The sequence below is a fragment of the Cnephaeus nilssonii genome (assembly GCF_951640355.1).
Source record: "Cnephaeus nilssonii genome assembly, chromosome: 13".
Classification (NCBI taxonomy): Eukaryota; Metazoa; Chordata; class Mammalia; order Chiroptera; family Vespertilionidae; genus Cnephaeus; species Cnephaeus nilssonii.
The window spans coordinates 42808960-42834192 of NC_137084.1; the positions used below are offsets into that span (position 1 = coordinate 42808960).

At 56.4% G+C, this 25233-nt stretch overlaps 1 protein-coding gene across 3 annotated transcripts in view; it reads right to left on the reverse strand.

The window, feature by feature from the left end:
• The window catches only part of PDE2A (phosphodiesterase 2A), a 62026-nt gene that overhangs the window by 16400 nt on the left and 20393 nt on the right, over window positions 1–25233 (reverse strand). For all 3 annotated transcript variants that reach the window (XM_079789479.1, XM_079789478.1, XM_079789480.1), the window contains 4 exons: window positions 14444–14533; window positions 10686–10774; window positions 3077–3189; window positions 2178–2233 (listed from right to left, as the gene is read on the reverse strand). In XM_079789479.1, coding sequence (XP_079645605.1) covers window positions 2178–2233; window positions 3077–3189; window positions 10686–10774; window positions 14444–14533 — 348 coding nt within the window. The remainder of the gene's footprint in view (window positions 1–2177; window positions 2234–3076; window positions 3190–10685; window positions 10775–14443; window positions 14534–25233) is intronic.

Consider the following 25233-nt stretch of genomic DNA (forward strand, 5'->3'; position numbering starts at 1 on the left):
CAAGCTGCAGAGGCCCAGAGCTCTTCCAGGCTGCCCTGCGGCTGGACGGTATATCTCTCAGAGAGCCTTCCAGTGTCCACACTCCCATCAGGCCCCACTATTCCTTGCAGAGCTCCCTGGTTTCCTTGCTTGCACTTGCCATCATTTGCAATTCTATCCTTATTTTGGTTCCTGATTTGCCTCTCTCCTGGACCCCTCCAGACTGTGGTCTGCGGAAGCAGGGCCTGTCTGTCACTGTCATTGCTGTTTGCAGCACCTAGCACACAGTGCCTGGCAGTGCTCGGGAAATATGCCTTCCATTGATGGATGGGTGGGTGGGTGAATACCAAGAGCAGAGACTCAGAGAGGGGAATGGAGCCTGTTGAGGAAGGAGCTGGTGAGCCAGTCTTCCCAAAACATCTGCCCTGGGGCAGCCCCTGTACCCTCTGCACCCTCTGCCCTTGGAATCTGGTAGCAGCTGGGAGGTGCAAAGCTGCTGTGCTGCCTCTTGGAAGATGTGAGGTCCTGAGGCCCAGAGCTTGCACGGGGGGGAGGGGGGGGCAGCAGGACAGGATCCATCAGTTGTATGTACACTGGGGAGAGGGGTGTCCTGGAGGCGTGCTTTGCTATTTGAGTGGGAAGGCACAGGCTTGGAGAAGAGGCAGACCACGAATAATCCAAACACCTTTCTAGAGCGTTTCACTGCCAGGTGTGTTCAGGAAGGTGAGGGGATAGTTGTTGGGAACTCCTGGTAGCCAAAGTCCCAGGTAGCATCTTGCTCAACAGCAGGCACCTCCGCCTCACCAGGATCACACTCTTCCTCCAACACCCCACCACCCTCTCCCCACCCTGCCTTGCTCATGCTCTCCCCTCTGTCTAGAACATCCTTTCTCTTCTTCTCTGCCTGTAGATGTCCGCCCCACGCCCAAAGCCCATTCAAACGCCGTCTCCACTGTGAGGCACTCCTTGTGCTCCGGCCTCTGCCACCGAAGCATCTGTATTTATCTCCTTTGGCCAACAGTGGCCGGAGGGTGTCCCTGCCTTCCTCCAGACGGACAGACTCTGGAAGGAGACATGGGTCTCACGCCTCTGTCTGCCCTAGCCTGAGGCCTGGAGCAGGGGCCAGAGAAGGGTTTTGCTAGAGAGAGTTAAATTCAAGTGCTCTGACTCCATCCCCTCCCCAATACACAACACACACACACACACACACACACACACACACACACACACACACACATACACACACTCCTTTCTCCCCCAGGAGAAGGCTGAAGCCTGACTCCTGGCCCAACCTGAGCCAAGGTGAGCAGCAGTCATGGCAACCACCCTCTTGCCCACAAGATGAACCACCTCCCAGATGTTTTCCTCTCGGGGCGGCTGCTCCTCTCCTGACCCAGTCCTCCCAGGCCCAACACAGGAAGACCTTCCTAGGAACCCGACACCCCACGCTCTTCCTCAACAAAGGTGGGCTACCCGAGCCACTGCCCCCCGCCTCTTCTTCTGCACATTGTCCCCAGCCCTGGTGCTCTTCGAAGAGACCAGCTCTGGCACAGACTGGGACTAAAGGAGGGAGGGAAGCAGTGCTCAGAACGCTGCCAACAGCAGATCCATTCCCTGCGGGAACAGAAGCTGGGGGGCGGGAGAAAGCAAGGGGGACGTGTCTCCATCAGGCAGATGGGACGCAGAGGAGACCAAGCCAAGTACTCCTTCCTTCCTCTGCTCTCCTTCCTCTCCCCTGGGCACCCCCCACTCCCACCGCCCTCCCCCTCCAGCAGCGCCGAAAGGTCAGGCGCCTCAGAAACCTTTAATTCTGTTTTAATGAGCTCAGAGGAGTCCCTGGGGGCACAAGGCCAGCTCATTTATCTGTCTGCACCCCAAATCTGCTCCTTATTGAGGTAATGGTGATGTGGGAGTGTTAACCCTTCTGTTCCTAGGATGGGAAAGAGACTTTGAATGGCCCCTCCATAGGGGAGAAGGGCCTGCAGAACCCACCCAGCAACTTCGCTGTTCATTCAAGGTGGGGCAGAGGGTGGGGGGTGGGAGAAGGCCCAGACCCCATTTTCTACAACTCCAGCCCAGCCTGCTGCTCTCAACACACACACACACACACACACACACACACACACACACACACACCTCCACCCACCGCTCCCTCCCCTGTTCTCCTCTTCCCCATCCCACCCTACAAGGGCTCTTACCAAGATGACGGCTGCCACAGCCCCAGCCTCCTTGTCCACCAGCGGGATGACCAGCACTGAGGGGGAGAGGGCAATGAGGTGGTCCTGCGGGGCCAGTGAGGCTCAGGATACTGAGCCAGGACCCAGGGAGGGAGACAAAGACACACAGAGAGAGAGAGCCTGGGACAGAGACACAGAGAGACCCAGAGACCCAGAGAGACAGAGGGGAGTCCTGAGGCGGCGACAAAAACAGCCACAGCGAAGACCCTTGCATGGAAGGAAACCCCCTCACTTGACAACCTTCTTGTGATCCTCCCAGCAACCCTGCGCGGGAGGGAGGCAGGTAAGGCTGAGCACCCCTAGTTTACAGATTGGGAAGCTGAGGTCCAGAAAGGGGAAGTGACTTGCCCAAGATCACACAGCAAGTCAGGTCTCCTGACTCCCAGTCCTGTGCACTTTCCACATCGAGACAGAGGACAGAGACCTAGAGAGACTGAGACACGAGGCAGAGAGACATGGCGGACAGGGGGCGTGGAGAGGAAGAGAAAGAAAAACAGAGACAGTGACAGAGAGAGCATGACAACAGCCACAGCCCATCTAGCAACAGGCACAAACACGTCATCCCTGCGGCCACCAGCCCCTGAGCCCTAGTAGGTGGCAGCCCTTAACATGCGGTATCTTATTTGCTCTTCCTTGCAACACCCCCTCAAAGTAGGTTCTGTTGTCCCCATTTCACAGATCATGAACTTGAGGCTCAGAGAGGTTAGTAGCATAATAGAGAGAGAATTAGATGGAGGGGTTGCTACAGACACAGAGCACAGGAAAGAAGGAGACCAAGAGATGAAAGCAGGAGACAGACATGAACTGGGGAGCCGGGGGCCACAGTTTCTCCTCGCCCCTGCCCAGCTCCCAGCCCTTACCTTGGGTGTCAGGAGCCAGTGGGGCCGCCAGCATGGCCAAAGGCTTCCCAGGGAGGTCCGAGATGCTGCCCAGCCCATTGCAGCCCAGCCGCTTCTGCGAGATCACCGCCTCTCTGCAAAACAGGATGACCCCACCTCTCAGGCCCTGGATCCAAGAGAACAATCCTTGGCCCAGGGGCACACAGCAGGCTGGCCCCTGCGTGTCTGCAAAGATCTGGACAAGTTGACCTGCTGCAGGGCAGATGCGAGTGGGGCAAAAATAAAAGAGTCGGGGACCCTAGTCAGCTACAGTCCAGCCTCCGGTGCCTCTTGCTGGTAGATACTGGAAAGGTACGCCAGGGGCCAGCGCAAACCCCCAGAGCAAGGAAAGCAAGGGCTTGGAGCTAGGCTGCCTGGGTTAAATCTCACCGTGGCTACTACTTGACCTTGGGCAAGTGACCTGACCTCTCTGAGCCTCCTGGATAATCATCATAACTAAAACGTATCAGACATTCCCTTTATGCTGTGCACAGTCCAAGCAAATTACAGAGATGAACTCAGAATTCCCAGCTATCCTCCGGATTAAATCGTATCATCATCTCCATTTGCAGGTGGAGGAACTAAGGTGCCCAGAGGTTAAGGGACCTGTCCAAGGTTGCAAGGCTCCTAAGTGGTAGAGCCAGGATCTGAACCCAGCCAGCTGGCACCAGAACCCATACTCCTAACCAATAATGCTTGAACCTTCCTAAGGACCTATGGGGGTGTGAGCCTGCAAGGGGGAGTTGGGGGAGGACGAGTGGGCCCAGCCGACCCAGGGGCCGGAGGTAGATGGGGAAGAATGAGTTCCTCTCTGCCCTCACCGCACATGCCATCTTCCCCCTCCCCCCATCCCAGCCTCTGGCTCTTCCTACTTAATTAAGTGCCTGATTTTTCACCAAATGTTACTCCCTGATGATTAATTGTCCAGGGTTCCTCATCTCTCATGCTGCCTCCACTTAATTGCGTTCGTAGGAACTGCTTGGCCTAGCTAGAAGAGCAGCTTGGGGGGCTGGAACTCCTGTGGGGGGGGGGAGGTCACTAAGGGGAGACCAGCAAAAGCCAGATGAAGAAAAGAGAGCTGGGAGCCTGAGAGGCTCCCCAGCAGCAGCGAGAGAAACCGAAGACCAAAGAGGCTGAGCATGTCAGGCGGGTCGCGTGGCCTTCTGAGCCTGCTCGCTCCTGGCCCTGGGTCAGAAGCTAGTGAGAACCAGTGGTGTCTCCCACCTCCCAGCCCTCACTCCCTGCACCTTTAAGGCTCCCGGTGTGCTGGGTGCCCGTTCTGGCCTGTGACTGTGCTAATCCTCCCAGGAAGGAACAGAAACCTAGGGTGGCAGGAGGGCAACGGCAGCCACGTGTTCTGATGACTGAATTGATAAAGGATGGGACTTCATGGAGACAGGGGCCTGGCCTTGGCGACCCTTAGCCAAGCCCCCTCGTGGACCCCTCCCAGCCGCTCAGCCTGGGACAGTCTGGTTATTGGGCAGCCACAAGGGGGCGCTGGTCCCTGCGTGGCTGGTTAGTGCCTCTGCAGCTTCATTCCACTGACCCCTGACTCTCCGCTTCCAATCTCCTCCAGCCCAGCCCGGGACCCAGGGCTGCCTTGACCTCCCTCTTCCTCCCAGACCCGCCCCCCCAAAGGTCCCTGATGAAGTAATCTATCTTCAGTTTTTCTTCTGCACAAAACTCCTTCCTCTGCGCTTATGGCCTCGTGACTCTCCAGCTCCCCTCTCAGGAGCTCCAGACACCCAAAGGCCTCCTGGAGGCTTTCCTGTGCGCCCTGAGGTCGCCAAAGACACCCAGTCCCAATCTGAACTTACCCTTGCCACCACTACCCCCAAGTGGCACAGCCATCCACTGGGCCCCTTGCCTCCCTCTTCTCACCTCCCCCAGCCAAGGGGTGAGCCACCTCCCGTGCGTCTCTCACAACTGTCCCCTGCTTCCCATTCCCAAGCTGCTCCCCAGCTCACACAGAGCCACCTCTCCCCTGACCCTGCAGCGACCTCTCGCCTAGTCTCCTGCCTCCTGTCAAGTCCCTTAAATCCACCCCCCATACTAGAGCCAGAGCAAGTTTTCTCAACGAAATACTTATGGGAAAATTCTACTTGAAGTCTTTCATTCCATGGAGTGTTTGCTCCGGGTCCTTCTGGGTCAAGTTTGGTACTGAGGACTGAGGTGAGAAGAGGAGGCAGATATATGCCTGACTCTTAGAGTCCCAATGTCGTGCAGGGACTGACATGCAGGCCCATGTCTGCGGGCAGGAGTGAGGGCTCTGACAAAGGGAGGAAGAGTGGGCCCAGCCTACCCAGGGGCCGGACGGAAGTGGGGTCGAGAAGGCTTCCTGGAGGAGGAGTTGCCCGAGTTGAGTCCTAAAGGGCATGCAGAGGTTAACCAGGCAGACAGGAAGGAATGCGCAGGTAGAGGGAACTGCATGTGCAAAGGCCTGGAGGAGAGGAAGAATGAGTGTCTGCTGGACGGTCCAACTGCAAGGAGTTGGTTTGGCTGGACAGCAGGAGGGGGACCAGGGCCCTGAGGGCAGTGGGAGACCCAGAGGGACTTCAACAGGGGAAGGTAAAGGTCAGGTTTGATGGTTGGCTGCTGGGAAAATCTCACTAGCAGGGAGAATCGGGGAGACCAGAAACCCAGCCTGAGTGAGCACCCCATAGTCTCAGTGTCCCGGGACAGCAGAGGGGAGGCTGGGCTGGGGCAGGTCACCCTTGTCTGGGCCCAGATCGCCCTCTGAGTGCTGGGGCATCAAGGATCCTCAATCCTCAGGAGTCCCACACTTGGCACCTTGCTCTGTAACCTGCCCTCCCTGGCCCAGCCACATTCCATGGCCCCAGACAGGCCATGCTCACCTCAACACACCCCCATTCGAGCCCCTTTCCTCTGCGGTACCTTTCCCAGAACTGCTGTCTCCACCCCAGATGGAGGTGGGGGCTTCATAAACCGCTCACACAAGTTCCAAGAGACCATGTCCCAGATGGTTCTCTCCTCAACTTAGAGCCCCCACCTGCCTGCCTCCGACCCCCCCCCCCCGCCCTCCTGCTCCCCTGCTCCCTCTCCAGGCTGATGGGGGTGAGGGGACTCCACGCCCTGGGCCAGCTGTCCACGTTGAAGTCTAATGAATGACTCAGCCCTGGGCGCCGGGTGGTCATGATCTGCCCCACTGAAGATAAAGACAGATGGGCGCAGAGTGGGGAGAGGAACGGGTGTGGATTTTATGACAGTTCCGTCCCTTTAACAACTATTTGTTTAGTGGAAAGAGTAGACGGAAGGGCTTTCTGTTGGTGGGGTCAATGGTCTGGAAAGAGCTGGGTGTCCAGGCCCCCTTCCACTCCTCTGAGACCTTGGTTTGGTGTGACCCCCAGCCTTGTACTGACGTCCCTCCTCCCACCCTCAACTGCACTCTGACCTTTCATCTCTCTCAGAGACAAATTATGGTTCAAGCCAGGACCTGGGTCCTCCTCTCTCTTTCCCTCTCCCAGAGTGTGAGACTCCAGAGATGGGAACAGACTCTTCCCTGCGTCCCTCGAGACAAATCAGAGGGACAGACAGATTCTTCGGTGAGAGGGAACCAGCTCTGAGGAAGAACTTTCTCAAGGCTGGGCCTGGGACCCCTAAGTGGTAGGGGAGGTAGACAAGCAGCTGGGGCTCGTGTGGGCGGTGTCTCTGTTGTAGCTGAAAGGCCCTAGATTTTGCTGCACTCAGCAGCGGGTAATCAGAGGCTTTAAGATGGCAGGAAACACAATAAGGAGAGGAAAGTGGCGGGGCTGGAGCCTGAAATAGTCTGGGAGATAGAAGCGGGGCACCAAGAAGAGGGGGGTGAAGCCTTCCAGGAAGCCCTTCGCCAAGGCAGGCCTCCAGGATTCTCTCCCCTCCAGCGCCGAGGCCCCTTGCAGCCCTTGGAATCCAGAGCTGGGCCTGCCCGCAGATGCCAGTGTTCGATCCTATCGTGTCAGAGAAGTCCAGTCCGAGGCCCAGGGAGGGTGCATGAGATTGTAATTGCAGCCATGTTGTCTGGGTCCAGATCTCCCCACTCCCAGCCCATGATTCTGCTGTGGACAGACCTACTAAGGCCCAGACACCTTTTCTGAAAATCGGATCTTCCTTAGTGCCAGGGAACATGGAGCAGACCTCCTAGAGGGCCGCCGTCTGGGGCCTGGAAGAGAAGCGAAATGCGGGCGGGTCCAGATGGAGACGGCAGGCAGGACTTTGCAGAGCAGTAAGAGCACATCAAGCATTGGGGGCGGGGAAGGGGGGGTTGGCAGGAAACCCAAAACACACTGGGAGGATGAACCGGGCGCCTGCAAGCCCCAGGAGTGGTAGGGGTGTTGGGTCAGAAATAGTAATCACGTGATTTCTGTTCTGATTAGAGAGAGCACATTCTAACCTGGCTGAGGGTGTACAGCCTGGGACCTGGGAGTTAAACTGGGAATGAGAATGAGGTCCATTCTCCTCATCTGAGAACGGCCTATTACCATGGCAAGGCGCGCATTGCCTGCAACCTGTAACCATTATACCCGTTCTTATTCCCACCGCCTATTGCCCCATGCCTATAATTCCTTTGCCCACTTCCCCATGTAATCTTTGTCCTTCTGCCCAATATAAGCAGCTGGCTTATGGGGCGGGGGGGAGGCAGGTAGAGAATATTTTCATGGCTGACCTGCTGCTCTCCCACACTGCCGCCATTATTAGAATAAATGCTCATATGTGATTCAACCCAGGCTCTGCTGAATTGGCTCAAGCAGGGACAGGCAGCCCGGACCCATTGGTTGTCCAGCTTCAGGGGCACTGGCAGGAGGGGCTGGGTAGCTGGTGACCTCTCACGGCCCCGTGGCCCATCTCCACCCCGCCTCCCACGCTGCCCTCAGCCCATTCTCTGCCTTTCCTCTGGGCCTTATCTCTTTACGATCCGTCTCCACGTCACACCTGCTGCTGTTTGCCAGCCCTCCATGGTTTCCTGGAGGAGCACCCCCTGCACTGGGCACTGCCAGAGCCTCGGGCTCCACCTCGGCCAGGGCAGGTGCCTCAGCCTCCTGGGGCCAGTGCCACAGATCACCCCCGGAAGCACCCTGTAACCAACCCCACCCATTTCCTAGAAAAAGACTGAGGCCAGAAGGGAAGTGATTTTCCCAAGGTCACCCACTGAGTACATGTAGTGGGACGTGGGGCCGGAGGGCCACCAGCAATCTCTGAGCGCCTATCATGTGCTGGGCATTACGGCAGCACAGGCCTGTCTGACCCCATCCCAGTGCTCTGCCCTCCTCCACACACCTGTGTGTCAGCCCTAGTGGAGGACGGGGGCTTAGCCCAGCCTTTGCCAGCCTGAGTGAACTTTGATCTCCGAGTCCTAAGAGATGCCCCTCCCCCATCACCCCTCACCTACCTTACCTCCTGGGGCTCCTGGGATTTCTGAGCCCTGTCTCCCCCCAGGCACTGGCCTCTCCCTCTCCACTGAACTCCAGGCTAATTGAAACATTCACTCTTAATTGTCTTTTTTTTTCTTTTCTTCTTCCTTCCTTCCTTCCTTCCTTCTTTCCTTCCTTCCTCCTTCCTTCCTTCCTTCCTCCTTCCTTCCTTCCTTCCTTCCTTCCTTCCTTCCTTCCTTCCTTCCTTCCTTCCTTCCTTCTTTCTTTCTTTCTTTCTTTCTTTCTTTCTTTCTTTCTTTCTTTCTTTCTTTCTTTCTTTCTTTCTTTCTTTCTTCACCTTTCCCAAAGGCTTCACTGAGTCTGAAGTGCTTGGGGGCTGGGGATGAAAGGGTCTGAGCCCCCTGAGGTGCCTGGACTGCAGACCCCATCCCCAGCAGCAGAACGTCTGAGGGGAGTGTCTGCCGTCTCAGAAGGGGCAGAGTGAAGCCTGCAGGATGCCCCTTCCACCTGCTGCGTCCCTCTCCCAGGAAGGCCTTCTTTGCTGCTTTGAAGAAACTTCCTGGATAGTGCAAGCTCATATTAAGCAAAGTTCTCGAGAATTAGGGGTGAGGGTGCTGGCTCAGAGGAGAAAAGAGGACATTATAGCATTTTTTTCTTCTCGAGATTCCAAATATCTTCCGGTCCCTATCCGGCCACCTTACAGATGGGACAGTAGAGGCCGGAGAGGGGCATGGCTGGCTTGGTTCTCCCAGTCCGTGGGAGGAGTTGGCAGGAAATGCTGAAGGGGAGAATAGCACCCACCCTGGAGGAGCACCCCCTGCACTGGGCACTGCCAGAGCCTCACGCTCAGGGGAAACGGAATGGGAGAACAGGAGGTGGGAAGGCCCTGGGGTATTGGAGAGACGCCAGCCCCTTCCATGGGGAAGAGCTGAGGGAGAGACCAGCATCCTGGAATCCAGGGTTCCAAGTGCCAGGACCACCAGCAAGCCCACCTGCGGACCTCCAGCATCCCCAAAGAGCAATTCTTCCCATGGCACCGGTGAAAGGTGACCATCGTGCCAGCCTCAGCTACTACCTGAAAAAGCCACCGCTCTGGACCCCCGGCCTGCTGGCAAAGCTCTCCCCCAGGGAGCGAAGCACTGCCTTCCAATAACATTCCTGCCCCCCCTCCCCCATGTGCTCACGCAGCCCCCAGATCCCCACCCGGTGCTCCCTGGCCCTTGATGGCCCTGCGGTGCTTGGAAGTCAGTGAGCACACCCTCCATGCCCTGCCCTCCGCTGGACCCGCAATCCTGCCTGTCAACACTTTCTCATCTGACAAGTTCCACTTCCCCTCATTGTTCCCTGAATGGCCAGGAGCCAAGAGACCATGTCGCAGGCCTGGCTCTGCCTCCCACTAGGCATGTGGGGTTGGACACATCTCACGACGTTTGCCCATCCGGAAAAGAAGGAGGCTGAATTCAATAGGCTCCGAGGTGTCAGGGGACCACCGGGCACTACGCCCATGTTCCTAAAGGCAGTGATTCCAACATTCTGTCGTAATGAAAACACAACCAGACCGGTGTCATTCCTGCAGTTGTAAGTGCTTTGCATGTGTTAAACTCATCTAGTCCCCCCAACAACCTTATGAGGTAAGTACTATTATTATCACCATTTCACAAACAAGAAACCCCGAGCACAGAGAGGCTGAGTGTCGTGCCCTAGGTTATCCAGCTAGTAAACGGGGAGCGGGGATTCAAACCCAGGCAGCTGGGCTCCAGGGCCCACTGCAGGGCAGGGCCTGAGAGCTCTGTTCTCGGATGCCCCTGTACTCCTGCGAGTCCAGCACTCGGTGACTCCGCACGCTGTGACTCTGTGGCTCTGTGACCCTCCGAGTACCTTCAGGCAGCTTTCCTAGCCTGACCGGGGTGCTAAGTGACGAACTGTAGCCCTGACATTCTGGGACTCGGCTCTGAGGAGGCTGCAGCCACGGACAAGAGCTTTCTGGGAGAAAACCTACCAGCTGGCACTTTCCCCGTGCCATCCATTCCTCCAACCGGCACAGAAGGAGACATTGCTTCTCCCCTCTGTGCTGGAGTCAGTGACCCGGCCCAGGAACCGCACCTGGCTGGGAAGCTGAGGTCAAGGTCAGGTGGGGAGGGTCAGATCAGACGGCTTTGAAAGGTGCCCAGGCCTGAGATCCGTGACCATGAGGGAAAGCAATAGGATGGAGGGTGGCTCACCGGACTTTTCCCTCCTGGGGCAGCTCATGGGGAGGGTCCTCACACACCAGCCGGGACTCCCTGTCCAGAAGGTAGGTGTAGACTGTTTCCTAAAACAGAAGACACTCATGAGACCGCGGAGAGGCCCTCCCAGCTGCCCACTGCCGGCCTGTACACAGTGCCAGGTCCCGGGGTCACAGACCCTCTGGGAGGGGCTCAAGCATCTGATTGGTTTACTCCCCCGGTAATTCTAACATGTAGTCAGGGTGGAAAAACTCCCTTATGAACTTACCATTTCACTGTCTCCTCTTGGGAGGGGTTCTGAACAGGCAGTGCTCTATGACCCTGCTGGCTTTTCTCACCTATCACCCTAAATCCAAGGTATCGGGGGCGGGGGGGCGGGGGGGAGTCTGAAGGACTAAAGGTGCAGACAACCCTCCCCCCCACACACACCTGGCATGTTTCCTTGCTGTGACTCCAGCCTCCGCAAACAATAACTCTGTGTCCACTCAGGGCCTTACTGCAGGAGGGGCTCAGAATGCCCCGGAAGCTTCCCTCTTACCTCAGAGACATAAACAACTCTACAAGAAGCCACACACTGTGATCCAAGCTGGGAGGGCTTCCTGGAGGAAGAGACCTTAAAGCTGTAACTGGTATGGAAATGAGACTCATTCAGGGAGTGGGCGAAGCACAGAAGAATGGCTTCTGGGCTGGGTGGCAGGTGTGAGAGTACTGAGCATTTATGGAACAGACAGTGAGGGTAGGGGCACAGGAGGTGGGCTTGGGTCAGCAGGGGCTGAGCTGGAAGGAGTGGCCTGGAGGTGGATGCCAGGGGCTGCTGCCAGGTGGAGGGCTGTGGGGTGAACCCTGAGAGACAGGAGCAGATTTGTATTTTGGAATGACCACTTCCCAGAGTGAGATCAAAGCTCTGCTCAAACATTGTCCAGTCCAAGGGCCCAGAGCAGTCTCAGCCTCAGTATCAGGTCTCGGAAAAATCAGTTGCCTTCACTGACCCACATGCAAAAATACACATTCTCCCCAGATGGGCCTGGCTACTCTTAGGGATCTACAACCAACTCCCATTCAGCACAGCCTTACAGAGCATCTCCACTGCCCACACTGTGCGTGGCCAGGGAGGCCCGGAGAGATGCCAGTGCTGTCCAGCAGAGCCCCTGCCCCCGTGAGGGGGCATGCATGTGCTCAGCTAAGTATCCCGAGGGGCATTGTTTTCTCAGTGGCAGAATGGGGAGCTCTCTTCTCTGCTGTTGGTATCAGGGAGGGCTTCTGGAGGAGGTGACATTAGAGCTAGGTGTGAAGTCCTTAGTAAAAGCAGTTCCTTTCACGGCTATGAGCCCATAATCCTGCCAGCCACTCTTGTTGCCTTTGGCTGTCCCCAGCCAGCCCTGACCCTCTCCCAACCCCCGGAGATGGCCTAGTCCTCCTTCCAGAGAACCCAGGCCAGACACAGTATGGTGTGGGCTGGGGATGACAGGGCCTGAAGGGAGTGGGAGGGGCAGACATAGGCAAAGCCTGGAGCCCCCTTGGCCTCCTGGGTGAGGGTCCAGGCGGGGAGTTCAGGGATGAAGAAATCAGTGAGAATGAGGCCACCCACTCCTCATCTATGTCCAGCCTCCTTCTTGTCATCTGGCTCTGTTAGCAGCCTAGGAGGGGCCTGTGGGATTTGTCCCTAAGAGACTAAGAGACCCCACAGCACCCAGGGTCACACACAGAGTCTTCCCTGGCAGAGAGAGGGGTGGATGATCCGGGGCCTTCCCTGGCAGAGAGAGGGGTGGATGATCCGGGGTGGGAGGCAGAGAGGGCAGCTCCTCACTTCATTTCCGGATGTCCCTCTGCCTCCCACACCCTCACTCTCAGCCTCTGGGTTAAAATTAGCTGAGTTTATTGAAGAGAAGAAGGGAACAGTTCCAGACACATCAGCACCATCTGCATTCGGGGCTGCCTGCCACAATGGGTGCTGATGAGGGAGCCAGGTGCTAGCGGCTGTCCTTACGGGGAGGGGGGGGGGGTGGGCGGGGGGGGGGAGGAACATGCCCCCCCCCACTCCGGTCTGGAGGCAGAGTAGACCTTGGATCTCCCCTATCCACTCTTTGAAGGCCGAGTCCTTCCATGCAATCCAGTCAAAGCCAGGGCTTCCCTAGCTCAAACAGGTCTCTTGGACGAACCAAAGTAGACATTACCTACTGTTCCAGGAACCTAGTCACCTGGATCACAGCTGTCTTTCCAGCACCCAGTGCTGGGCACCTATGTGGGCATAACTAGGCACCCTGCCTGTGAAGGTCTGGCCAGTCACCTCTTCCTCCCCCTCCTGGACAGCCTCAATGGCCACAGAGGGGCCAGGCAGCCTTGTGGATGCTGTCTTGCCAGCCTTCCCACCCCCTCCTTTCCAGATGTGTCTCCACCCAGGCCAGATGTTGCCTCAGTCCCATCCTTCTCAGAGAGGATTTATTTTTGAGTGCCAACACACCACCCACTTCCTGCCAATTTCACGCTCAATAAAGCTCATGGTTTAGCCCTCCTCCTGGGCTCTGAACTTCTAGGAGGTTCTGAGAAGGCAGAGCTAGGAGAGAGAATGGGGGTGCTTAGGTGCCAAGCTCCATGTGTCCCTGCCATGCTGTGTGACCTTGGGGGAAGCACCTGCCCTCTCTGGGCCTTAGGTGGTTTGTCCATCAAGCAGATTCAGACACAACTGGCCCTGGGCGGGGGTCACCTTCTGAATTACCCACAGAGGCTGCCCTTGGCTGGTATCTAGAGTAGAGTCTTCATTCCAGGCTATGGGGACTCCATTTAGGCATCTCCTCCTCCAGGAAGTCTTCCATGCCCCTTAGGCTGGGTCAGACCTCCCCCTCCAGATTGATAGTCCTCTGCTTCCTTCCCTCTATCTGGCACAGCTGAGACTCCGCTGCTTTGGGTCCTGAGGGCCCGTTTATCCATCCTGCTGCCTAAAGGAGGAACAGTGACCATTGGAGCCAGGCTGGGGAGTGGCCTGGGGCAGCTGAAGACACTCTGGGCTCAGGAGACCGTGGTGACCAGGTGACCATGGGCCCTGGCAACCACCCTCCTTTCTAGAGGTCACTTTAACCGGCACAGATCCACTCATCCAGGCTGAGCCCCATTCCAGCACCTCCCAGACCTAGCATCAAGGAAGTTCTGCATGTCTGCCCTCAACTCCTCCTGCTGTACATATCCCAAAGCCCACCTGATGCCACTGTGCCCTAGCTGTTATCGTAGGGAATAACCTGCCATTATCTGAGACGTGATCTTTCCAGTTAAGCTCAAAGGCGCCTTCTGTCTCCAACATTCCAGGATCCCTATGTAAGTTCATTCTTTAGGGTTTAGCTTCAGCCCTCCTCCTCCAGGAAGCCCTCTCCAAACACTCAGCCAAACCCTTCACTTCCCCATGAGAGTCCTCTGGTTCTCTTAAATCCTCACCTGAGGATATTTTTTTTCCATGGGTTTTTAAGAGAGTGGAAGGGAGGGGGAGAGACAGAGCGAGAGAAACTTCAAAGTGAGAAAGATACACCGATTGGTTGCCTCCCGCATGCACTCCAACCGGGGCTGGGAATTGAGCCTGCAACGAAGGCATGTGCCCCTGACTGGAATGGAACCCAGGACCCTTCAGTCCTTGGGCTGACACTCTATCCACTGAGCCAAACCGGCTAGGGCCTCTTCCTTCTTTCTTGACCCCGTGTGAAGTGCAGTAAGATGCTGGGGAAAGGTTTGAGGTGGGGGGCAGGGGAAATGAGAAGCCAGGTACCTACCACTCTGGGGAGCACGGCTGAGAGGGCCTCCTTGACAGCCCTGCGCAAGCCCACGATGTCGATGACAGAGCCCAGGCTCAGCAAAGCATCCTGGAAGAGAAGAAAGGGCAGTGAGGGCCTGTGCCAGGCAGGTCAGAGCAGCCCCACTGAGCCCAGCGCCCAGCTTCAACCAGAGCCGAAGGCTCTCAGACACTGGAACCCCAGGATCTTAGGACCTCAGAACCCAGCAAGTCCAAGTCCACTCATCTCCCAGATGGGAAAACTGGGTGCTCAGAGAAGGACAGGGACCGAGCAAAGAACTCATAGTGAGTCAAGAGGTAAGTTTAGAGTAAATCTCAGGTCTCTTGTCCTTTAGCAAGGACAACTCTGGCATAGTCGGAAAGCACAAGCCTCCACATTAATACAAAGCAAAACAAGCAAGCAAGCAAACCAACAAAGCACCCGAATTCGAATCCTAGATCCACTATTTATTAGCAGTGCATGCTCTGGTCAACCCACTGAGCCTCAGTCTTCTATCTACACATTAGGGGCACCTAAGGCTATCTCCCCTTTGATATGAAGATAAAGTGAAACTGAGCCCTGAAAGGTGCCTTCCAGATTATCCACACGGAGTAGGTGCTCAGCTAAATATCTACAGAATCCGAGTCCTACTCACTTTCCCCAAAAGGAAGGTGGTCTCATTTTTCAACCGAGTGAGGGGCGAGGTTAGGAGTACCAAGAACCCAAGGAATGCATGAGCCCACCAGGTGGAAGAGACACCGTTGGGTCAGCCCCTCGAAAAACAGAAGGAAAAGTCAGCCTTGACTGCCTCACAGCGTTCCGGTCCCAGGAACAGGCATTGTCCTTGGAGAGCCGGAACAGACACAAGCAAGGTCCCTGCTTCTCACTCTATTAACTTGGCCGGAGCCTAGGCGATCAAAGAGAAAAGGTAATAGAACCGGGATCCAGGGCCAAGGCAGGATTATGACTCACACTGTTCACTCAGCCGTGCCCTCCCCGCCAGCCCTTGGAAATTTTTTCTGATGTCTTTCCCTTTGGATGGCTGGGTCTGTGTTCAAAACGCAAAGTGATTATCTAAAGGAGAGGCATGGCTTGGCCCCCGTGCATATGAAAATGATAAGAGGTTGAGGGTCTTAGTGGACCACAATCTCAGCATGAGCCCATAGCATGAGTGTGGCTGGTCATAAGTTAAAATGCTGAACCTGCAGGCCATATTGATAAAGACTGGTTAACCTGAACAGGGAAGATGACAGTTACCCTGCTCCTGTCGTCTGATTAGACCACCCCAGTGCACTGTGTCTCAGGTAAGGACCAGATGAGACTCGGAGTAAGGAGGGAACCGGAAACCAAGGCCTTCATGTGACGAAGACTAAAGAAGCTGGGGTTACCTGGCCTAAGGCAGAGCAGACTCAGGGGTCTCGGTCTTCAATTCCCATCTCTCAGGCTCTCCTGGGCAGGGGCTGGCCTCTGTGGCCCCAGCGATGGCCTGGAGATCCATAAGGTTTCGCAGGAGGCTGCCCTTGGCCCAATGGGATGAAGGACCTTCTTCCAGGCAAAGCCATACTACATGGGCAGAGGCCACCAGGAGAGAGGGAGGGAGGGAGCTCCCCGTCCCCGAGGCTATGCAACAATGGGCTAAATGCCCCATTTTTTCAGAGAGGCTACACAGAGTAGTCCCGCACTGGGGTCCAGACTTCAGCTCCAGATGTCACCCTTGTATCTTCTTGGCTTCAGTTTCCTCCCTCCCCTACTCCCTCCCAGTCCTGTGTTCCCAGGAGGGGGAGCAATGGGCTTTCTTCCCGCATGCTCACTTGGCGTTGCTTTCCCCAACCCCCCAGCCTCCCTTTGATCCCTCCTACTGCTCAAGGATGAAGACACATTTTGATCGTAGAGATATGTCTCTGCCCTTGGACAACAGAAGCTGCTGCTTCCCAATAATACAACTCCCAGATGGAATCAATTGTCCTTAGGCGCTCCTCATCACAAGGCACACGCCCTCAGCACATGCACACCTGGCGGCACAGCCACAGGCCTTCACACCCCGGCGTGCATTCAGACTCCCTCCTGGTACGCACACGGGCTCACATGGATGCAGCTATTTCCTCACAGGTTCACAGGGCCAGGGCTCAACACACCTGCTCGCGTCATATGCATGTTGTAGGCTATTGTGGCCTTTTGGGGTCAATTCTGCAGACTAAAGAGGGGAGGAAGAGCTGATGCCTCATATAATCCTAACATAGCATCGGCAAACCCAGGTTCCTCAGAGTGGTTCCCAATGGAGAGTTCTAGAAGGTGGTGCTGGTTTAGGTCTGCTCCTGGCTGGAGTCAGGGGGGTGAACAAGGTGAGCGCTGAGGGGACCTGCCCTGCGGTTTGAAATGTGTGCTGTGGAAGTTGGAGGAGAGGGGCCAAGGTAATGGAATAGAGGCACTGATGTAGGGGGAATTTTTTTTTCAAAGCCACAGGCTTGGGACAGCTAAGTGTCCCCATTCGACAGATGAGGAAACTGAGGCTCAAAGAGAAGCAATGCCCCTTCTGTGGCCAGCCAGCCAGTCAAGGCAGAGCCAAGTCCAGAATCCAAGTCTCTAGCTCTCCAGGCTCTGTTCTGCACCTGCCACCAGTTCCCTCCTCAGGGGGCTTACAGAGAATAGTCTGCCCTTTGTTCTCATTGGTGGGCTCTTGGGCCTGTCCTTTATTTGGATTGGGGGATGCCCTGACCTGTCCTTTAAGGGAGTTGGTGGGTGCTTGTCTGGCCTTTGTTCTGATTGGTCAGCTTTCTGTGACTCTTCAGGCTAAGGGCAGGATAACGGCAAGGATGGGAGAATGGGACAGGAAACTTCGGGAGAGTTGGGGCAGCAGCAGGGAGAGGGTGTCACATCCATCTGGGATGGATGCAGACAGGCCGATGGTCTGGGGCTCTCTGCCTGGCATCCTTCTGTCCATCCACTTCCAGCCCCAAGGACTGGAGGGTGTTGGGTGCAGGAATGTGGCTGGGAAGGGCCACTCAACCTTGCCCTCAAAGAGTTCTTCAAGGCTTGCTCCTCCTTGAACTTTCCACAGATCTCAAAGCAGCATCACCTCCACAGCATCAACTCAAGGGGGAAATAACTCCAATTCCATGAGGTGGGGCATGGAAGTGGGGGGATTCCCCAGTGGCAGGCACAGGTGGGGAACTGACAAGGCTCAAGTCAAGAGCTAGAAGCCCAGCGATCTTAAAAAGAAGAGGAAAGGGAAGCTCAAATAGAGCCATACCTGCTCTCATGCTCATCTACACGTGTCAAACATATACATATCGCCATGCACACACCACTGCCCACATATATGCACACACCTCACACAAACATGCACACATGAATGGAAATGCAACCATATGTACAATGTACACACAAATAGGCACTTAGGCATGTGCACGCATGCACTCTCGCACACACGCACGCACGCACGCCCACAGCCCAGGCTCGGGTGGGGTGAAGGAGGTCACATTTCCTGCCTTCGACGCGTTTTTGAACAAAGGGTCAGTATAAATGTCAGCATAACAACCAGGCACTTTCCAAGACCACAGGGGAGAATTTGTGGTGCATCGAAAAAAAGCAGCGATTTCCAGTCCTGCCCCAGCTGGACTAAAGAGGCTCTGTGTGGCAGATCAGCAAGGGTCTTCGGAGCCTTGGTTTCCTCGTTAGTAAAAATGAGTCCTTCCAGCTCTGCAACATACAGTTCTACGGTTTTGTGTTTTAATTCAATGCGGATGGATGGATGGATGGACGGACGGACGGACGGATGGATGGATAGCTGGGTGGGTGGAGACTCCCTGCTCTCCCCAGCTCCCTACCTGTAGCTCTGTAGTTGGAGGTGGGGCCACTCAGCACCATAGACAGTGCTCCTCCCCACTCACTAGTCTTTCACCCCAGGTACGAAGACAGGGAGCCTGTTCTGTCCCAGAGGAGTCAGTTTCTCTGGAGCCAGCGTTGGGGCTGGATCAGCATTTCTGCACTCGCCTGGGTGTGGAGAAGGTCTGGACTAAATTACTTCTAACTCCTTAGTGTCTAGAATTATATGGAGCCGAAGACCTTGGTCTTCTGCCTTCTGGTGGCATAAGGGACTAATGCCCTTCTGGAGGGTCAGCATCACTATCACAGCCTGCTCTGCTGTCTTGTCTCAATGAGTTTCTATGTCTTTTCCACCTCCATAAGCTACTTATTGCTCTCCCTACAGCCTAAAACTACCCTCCCACACACACACCTCTGGGAGGAAGCTCACAGTGCCCCTCAGGATGGCCTAGAAGAAATAAAACATCAAAATCACATCAAACCCAGTAGTTAAATACCTCCCAAGACTCAAGTTGTGTTAGTGGGACGGGCCATACAGACTTGTTCTTCTAACTCTGCTCATGCGAGGTCCCCTGTGCGCCTGGGGGTGAGGGCCCTCTACTCGGGGCTTTAATGTCCTCTTCTCTAAGGAGGGGCGCTCCTTCAAGACCCTCCAGGACCTTGAGCCCCTCGCCCTTTGTAATCCTCTTTCCTTCCCTCTGGGGCTGTGTCTCTCTCCCATCTCTCTGAGGGAATCTCTCCCTCGCCACGTCTCCCTCAGGCCACGTCCATCTCTTTCCCAGGCTGCTCTCCTATCTCATCTCCAAGAGTCTCGACGTCTTTTCCCACCTCCAGATCCTGTCTCCTCTCACGGCTTCTCCTGCCATCTCTCTCCTGCCCACTCCTGTCCCTACCCACTCCTGTCTGTTCCGCCCACTCCTTCCCCAAACCTCCAAGTGGTCACCTTGAGGATTGACCCAAAATGAGCATTCACAGAATGGGGGACCCCAGAAAGTCAACCCCAGTGGGAGAAACCTGGGGTGCCGAGGCAGATGCCATCTACACTCTTTTGCTTCCTGTCTCCTGTTCTGGTGGGCAATATACACAATCTCTTATCCTCCAGAGAACAGAGTCTTCAAAGACAAAGGAGAAATCTGTCTCTATGCCCAGCACATGCCTGGCTCTAGCAAGCCCAGATGCTCCAATCAGGGTGACTGGCAGAACTCCCCCAAAGGAGGCCCCCTGGGGACCCAGGCCAGGGTAGCCCCCTTTGGCTGGGCCTCGGACCCCAGCCTGAGCCCGAGCACCCAAGCTTATGCTGTGACTCTCACAGCCATTGCATGCCTAGCCCTGTATTTGGAGACTCTACAAGGAAGTGGGAGAGCCCCTCCCCCGCTCCACCGCCCACGTCCACCACCTGTCAAGGAGCTTGCTAACAGACATGGTGCCTTAAATACTCAGAGAAGAGCTGCCCAGGAGAACTAAGATCTTACAGCTCCAGACCGCCCCTCAACAAGGCTGAGCTGGACCAGCAGGAGGAGAATGGAGGAGAAGGCTTGGTGGCCCTCTGTGACTGGGTCTGAAGGAACCAGAAGGAGAGAGGTCCAGGCCACAGCTGGACAAGCTCAAATGTCAGTGTCCTGCTTGCATGGCTTTGGGACAGGGAGGGCAGCTTTCTCAAGCACCTACTGTGGCTAGAAGTGCCCACCAGTGGTTCTCACACTTGAATGTGAATCCTCTGAGGGCTTGTTGCCATGCAGATTGCCAGGCTCCACCTCCAGAGTTTCTAGTGCCGTGAGTCTGGGATGAGGCCAAGAACTCCCATTTCCAAAACATTCTTAGATGGTGCGGGTGCTGCTGGCCCACAGGCCACAATTTAAGACCCAGGGACAGGCACTACCTCTAATCCCGCTACACACCCTGGGAGGTAGGTGCCTGCTTGACCATCCCATTTTATAGGTGAGGAGGTTAAGGGTGAGAGAGGAGAGAATGCCCGTTCTCTGGCAGCAAGTGCAGGAGGGAGCCTTCTCAGGGAAGGTCCCAGAGGAGGGTGCTGAAAGGAGAGCGTGAGATAAGACACTGGGGCCATCTGGTGGGACAGTGGGGCCCCACTTGGGACCAGGGCATATGGAAGGGCCTCCCTCCCCCCTATCTTTCTCTTCCTCTCCTTCCTCCGTTATTTCCCCTCCCCTCACTGCTCCTCCCCCCTCCTCCCACCCTTCGCAGACTCCAGCTTCAGTTGTTACTCCAACAGGGCCGCGTCTCCAGCCTCCGAGCCACACTGGAGACACGTGCACTGTAGAATACACCTGAGCCCAGTCCTGGCGCCGCCCACCCCCCTCAGTGTCCCCACCTTAATGAGCTCGTCCCCTCTAGGAGTCACAACTAGTTCCTCCCAGGTTCACCTTCCCTAAGCCAGTCTCAGCTTCTGCTTAGCTTCTCTCTCCTCCAAAATGGCCTCCTGATTGTCCCAGGTTTGGGGGTGGATGAGGGATGTGAAGGGGAAAGAAAGAAGGTGGGGAGAGAAGGGAGGAATTGTGTGAGCACTCAGATCTCTGAAGGCCTGACTCACTGGGGTCCCTCAGTCCCCAGCACAGGGCTGGGGTCAGGAAAGGAGGGGATAAGAGAACAGCCAGAGTGGGCAGAACTGGGTGAGGGGAGGGGGAAATGGCCCAAGAGGCAGACCGCAGATCAAGCGGACCAGGACAGGCTCAGGGCTCCTCCTGCACCCTCCCCTCCTTCCGCTGCCTCCACACGACAGAGCCAATAGCGCCTCCATCGCCACTGCCCACGCTCTCCTCCATGCCACTGTCCCTCCCAGGGCACAGCACCAGCATCCCTTCATCCTGCTGCCCCCCTCATCCGGCACCTGATGCCTCTATTGTCGTAGACTCCTGGCCAGAGGTCCATGTGGGCAGTTAGGCACAGCGGGCAGTCACAAGAAGGCAGATGTAAGCTTGCTCTGAGTCAGTCATATCACAAAAGACAAGCCTAAGCCGTAGGGAGGGGTGAGCTCCCTGTCCCCAAGGGTGTGCAAGGAATGAGGCAGGGGCAGAGGAGGGGGGCGGCCAGGTAGTCTGTGCCCTGGGGAAAGGTCTTGGTGAGCTTGGCTGTCCCCGTCTCTGTTCCTGTCTCTCAGTCTTCCTGGATTCTCATGTCTGTCCCTCTTGCTGTCTGTTCTTCTGTGTCATGTGTCTCTCCCACTGCCTTACTGCTTGGTCCCATGACTGTATTTGGCTCTATCTTCAGGGCCTGGCCCAGCCCAGCTGTTCCCCAAATCTTGGGGGGAGTGGGGGCAGGGGAGTATGAGAAAGAGACTTTGACAGACAAGAACCAATTTAGAGGCAGAAGGACAGACCCTGGGGACAGGGGCTGGGGAGGGTCACGTGGCCAGGGTCATATCGCCTCCTGCCCCCTCGCCCACTGAGAGGAAGTCCCTGAAGACCCAGCCAGATCTGGAAGAAGTGGGGTCCACCCTTTCCCTCTAGACTAAGTGCTGGCCACCCTCCTGCTCCCTGCCCTGCAGGAATGTGCTCCTAAGAATAGCCCTCTGTGTTGGGGGTTGGCGTGAGGAATCTTGGGGCAGGGTTCATCTCAGGCATGCCCCTGCCTCTGGGCTCCCATCCACGATGTCCCCCAGAGTGAAACCTCTATGAGTTGCCCCCACCCCTACCTGCTATCAAACGTCAGTCTGACTGTGTCCCTCCCTTGCATAAGAATGCTGTGGCGCCTGGGCCCAGGATGGGCTCTCAGCGCCCAGGGCTTGCTGGGAGCTGTTTGTAAAGCTCTAAGCACCTTGACAGCACTGCTGCTGTTCCTGTGACTCCCGCGATCCAGGCTCCCGAGCTTGGGCCTCTTCCCACCTCTCCAGCCTTACTCCCGCACCTCCTCGTCCCTCCCCCCTCCAGGCCGGGGCCCTCCATTTCCATCTCCCGCTCCGGGATGTCCTCTCTTCTCCCTCTTGTCCTTCCAGGCCCCTAAGTCCCTAGTCCACCTGCTCTAGTGTCCGGTCCCCACTGTGCTATTCTGCTCCCCGGTCCTGCCCTCCAGCGTTCGCCTCCCTGCACTGTTCTTGGGCAGATCAGCAAGGGTCTGAGCCTCTGGCACTGAGCAGAGGGTAGCACTGAGGCCCAGGGAAGGGGATATGGTAGGAAGACACTGCAGGCTCGGGGGCCCTGCACCCTGCCCTGAAATCTGGATCCTATTAGTCCCACCCTCTTCCCACCCCAGCTTCGGTTTTCTCTTCTGCAGCCTAGGCCTGGAGTGCCTCTCAGTTTCAGACTCCAGAGGAGAGCCCATCCAGTCTCCCCTCCTCCTTGCCCCCATTCTCTAGATGGGGGCACTGAGCCACGGAGAGGGGAGGTGATGGGCCCGTGAGCCCACCAGAGCTGGCCATGGGCTTCAGTCACGCTGCACCGTTATGCAGGGTCCCCATCAGCAGGGCTCAGAGGCAGGGGCAGGTGGCAGGCTCCTCACGCAACCCACCACCCCACCCACCCCGCCCACCCCACCCGGGCAAGCAGCCTGGCATCCAAAGTTATTTGCCTTTGGAGGGCCCAGGAAGCCAGAGAACAAACATCCGGAGTCTCTGGAACTTCTCCCTACTCTCTCCTCACATCCCAGGATCCGGGAGCCACGGAGCAGGCACAGGCACACACACACACACACACACACACACACACACACACACACACACACACACCTCAGGGCTGGGTAAACACGTGAGCCCAGGAGATCTCATGTGATTGGTGTTCCTGTGAATCTGTGCAAATCCGATAGAAGCCCAAAACACAGCCTAAGCACATGACGATGCCCCCACCGACCCTGTATAAGTTTTGTCTTGGAACTGACAATTAAAATCGCTTTTGTATGACTTCTTTTGATTGCAAAATTCCGGATGCTCTCATTGAAACTGATACACTCATCAAACCTGACCTTTTCTCTCACTCCACGGGAGCTCCCGCTTTGCTGGAGACTTAAGCACACGTGTGGCCTGCCCATTAGTCGTCCATAAAGCATGTCCCTAGGGCCATCATGTGACCAAGCAGAATATGTCCCTTGAGTCACTAGGAGAATGTCTGTGTGAAAGCACGTGGGTCTGTGATTCTGTGGAAGAATGTGTGTGAGTGTAAGCGTGTGAGCACCCGTGTCCACATCTGTGCATGAGCCGTCTGTGTGTGCTGTGTCTGCCACAGCCTGTGCTCGTGTCTATGTGAGCGTGGGTGTGCCCTGTGAGTGTGTAGCTGTCTGAGGGAGGGTGTGAACCCGTGGCTGGTTTTGACTCCAAATGAGTGAATGAGTGTAGGGCTGAGAGTGTTGGCATCAGTGCATGTGGCAGGTCTGATTCTCCTTCCCCAGGCTCCCCCGTTACCGCTGCCACACGTCACCTGCGTGGCATTGGACAAGCCTTTCACCTTCTTGGGCTAAGTTTCCTCATCTATAAAATGGTGCCTTCTCCCAGCACTGCTGAGAAGACGAACTGGAACCACGCAAGTCCTGCCTAAACTGGCTCCCAGCAGGGGACTAGGCCACCTCTGTGCAAGTTAGAAAGAGGTGAGCTCAACCCCCTGGGCAAATGCATCCCTCAGGAGCGAGGACTGTGCGGGGTGGGGGGGGGCTGGGGGAACGGGCTGGGTGTCAGTGCCGCCTCACCTCGGTGGGAGCCCCTGTGCAAGGTACAACCTGCGAGGTTAGAAGCAGCGCCCTCAGGTGACAAGAATCAGCAGCCCCATTCTTCCTGCCCCATCCAGGTGTGCAGCCTGGGACTGAAGGGTCCCTGACACTAGCACTGGGTGAGCATGTTCCAGATGAGGCTCTAGGACACCCCCCTCCTCCAAACCATCCTCTACCCCTCCATCCCCAAAGCCCAAGAGAAGGAAGGCCTGGGCCGCAAAGTCCAGCTGGGCTGGCTGGAGGCTCAGAGACCCCCTCCTGGCCCAGCCCATTGTCAGACGGGGAGACTGAGGCACGGGAAAGACCAGGGACCCTCCCAGGGCACAAGTGACCCTGGTCAGTCCAAGCTGTTTCAAGACCTTTCTCTGTAGTTGGAGTTGGGAAGATCCAAGCTCTGAACTCTGTGGGCTCCTAAATGGAACCAACAGAGTCCAAAGGGAGCCCAAGGGAGTGGGTGGGGTCCTGAGAGACGAGCACTTCGAGGCCTGTGCCCTCAGCTGTTAGGACCCACCCCATCCTCCCCAGCCTGGCCAGATCCCCTACTGGTGTGATTAACCAAATTATGGGTTTTTTCTTCAGTAAATTGCATCGGCCTAATTGAATGAGGCTGCAGGAGCCTGGGCTGGAGGCTGACGGCGGGTGAAGATGGCAGGAGCCTGGAGGGGAGGGTGTGGGAGTGAGGGGGGAGGTGCTGACAGTGTGGGCACAAGAGAATGTGATATCACTCATTCAATGACCCCCTCGGCACACCCACTCGCTCCCATCTCTCCTGGTGCCTGGGCCGAGCGATGTGAGGAACGGTGCTCCTCGGGAGACCACGGAGCATGTGCTCAGTGCCGGGAGCTGTTCATCTAAAAGCACTATTTCATGTGATCCTCCCAACAGCCCCATTTTCCACTCGAGGGAATTGAGGCTCCAAGATAAAACGATTGCTAAGTGTCAGAGCCAGACCGGACTGTCTGACACCCGCCCTTGCTCTTCCCCAGGACCCACGGCCCCCCACTGACCTGCTCCCGTCCTGCCTCCAGGAGACCCTCTGGGGAGTTCAGAGGAAGGAGGGGGCCTCACTCCAGCTTGGACCCAGACACCATTTCTGTCCCCACCAGGCATTTGTCCTCCCCCTGAGGGTCATCAGCTGAGGCTGGGGCTAGTCCAACATGGATCTCACTCTCTCACACACACACACACACATGCACGTGTCACCTACAGCACATCCACATACACTCCCATACACTGTCCCACTCTGTGTCCCACTCATCCCCCCAGGACGGCACCCAGGGACACGACTGCTGTCCCCTTCCTGTGTCATGTCC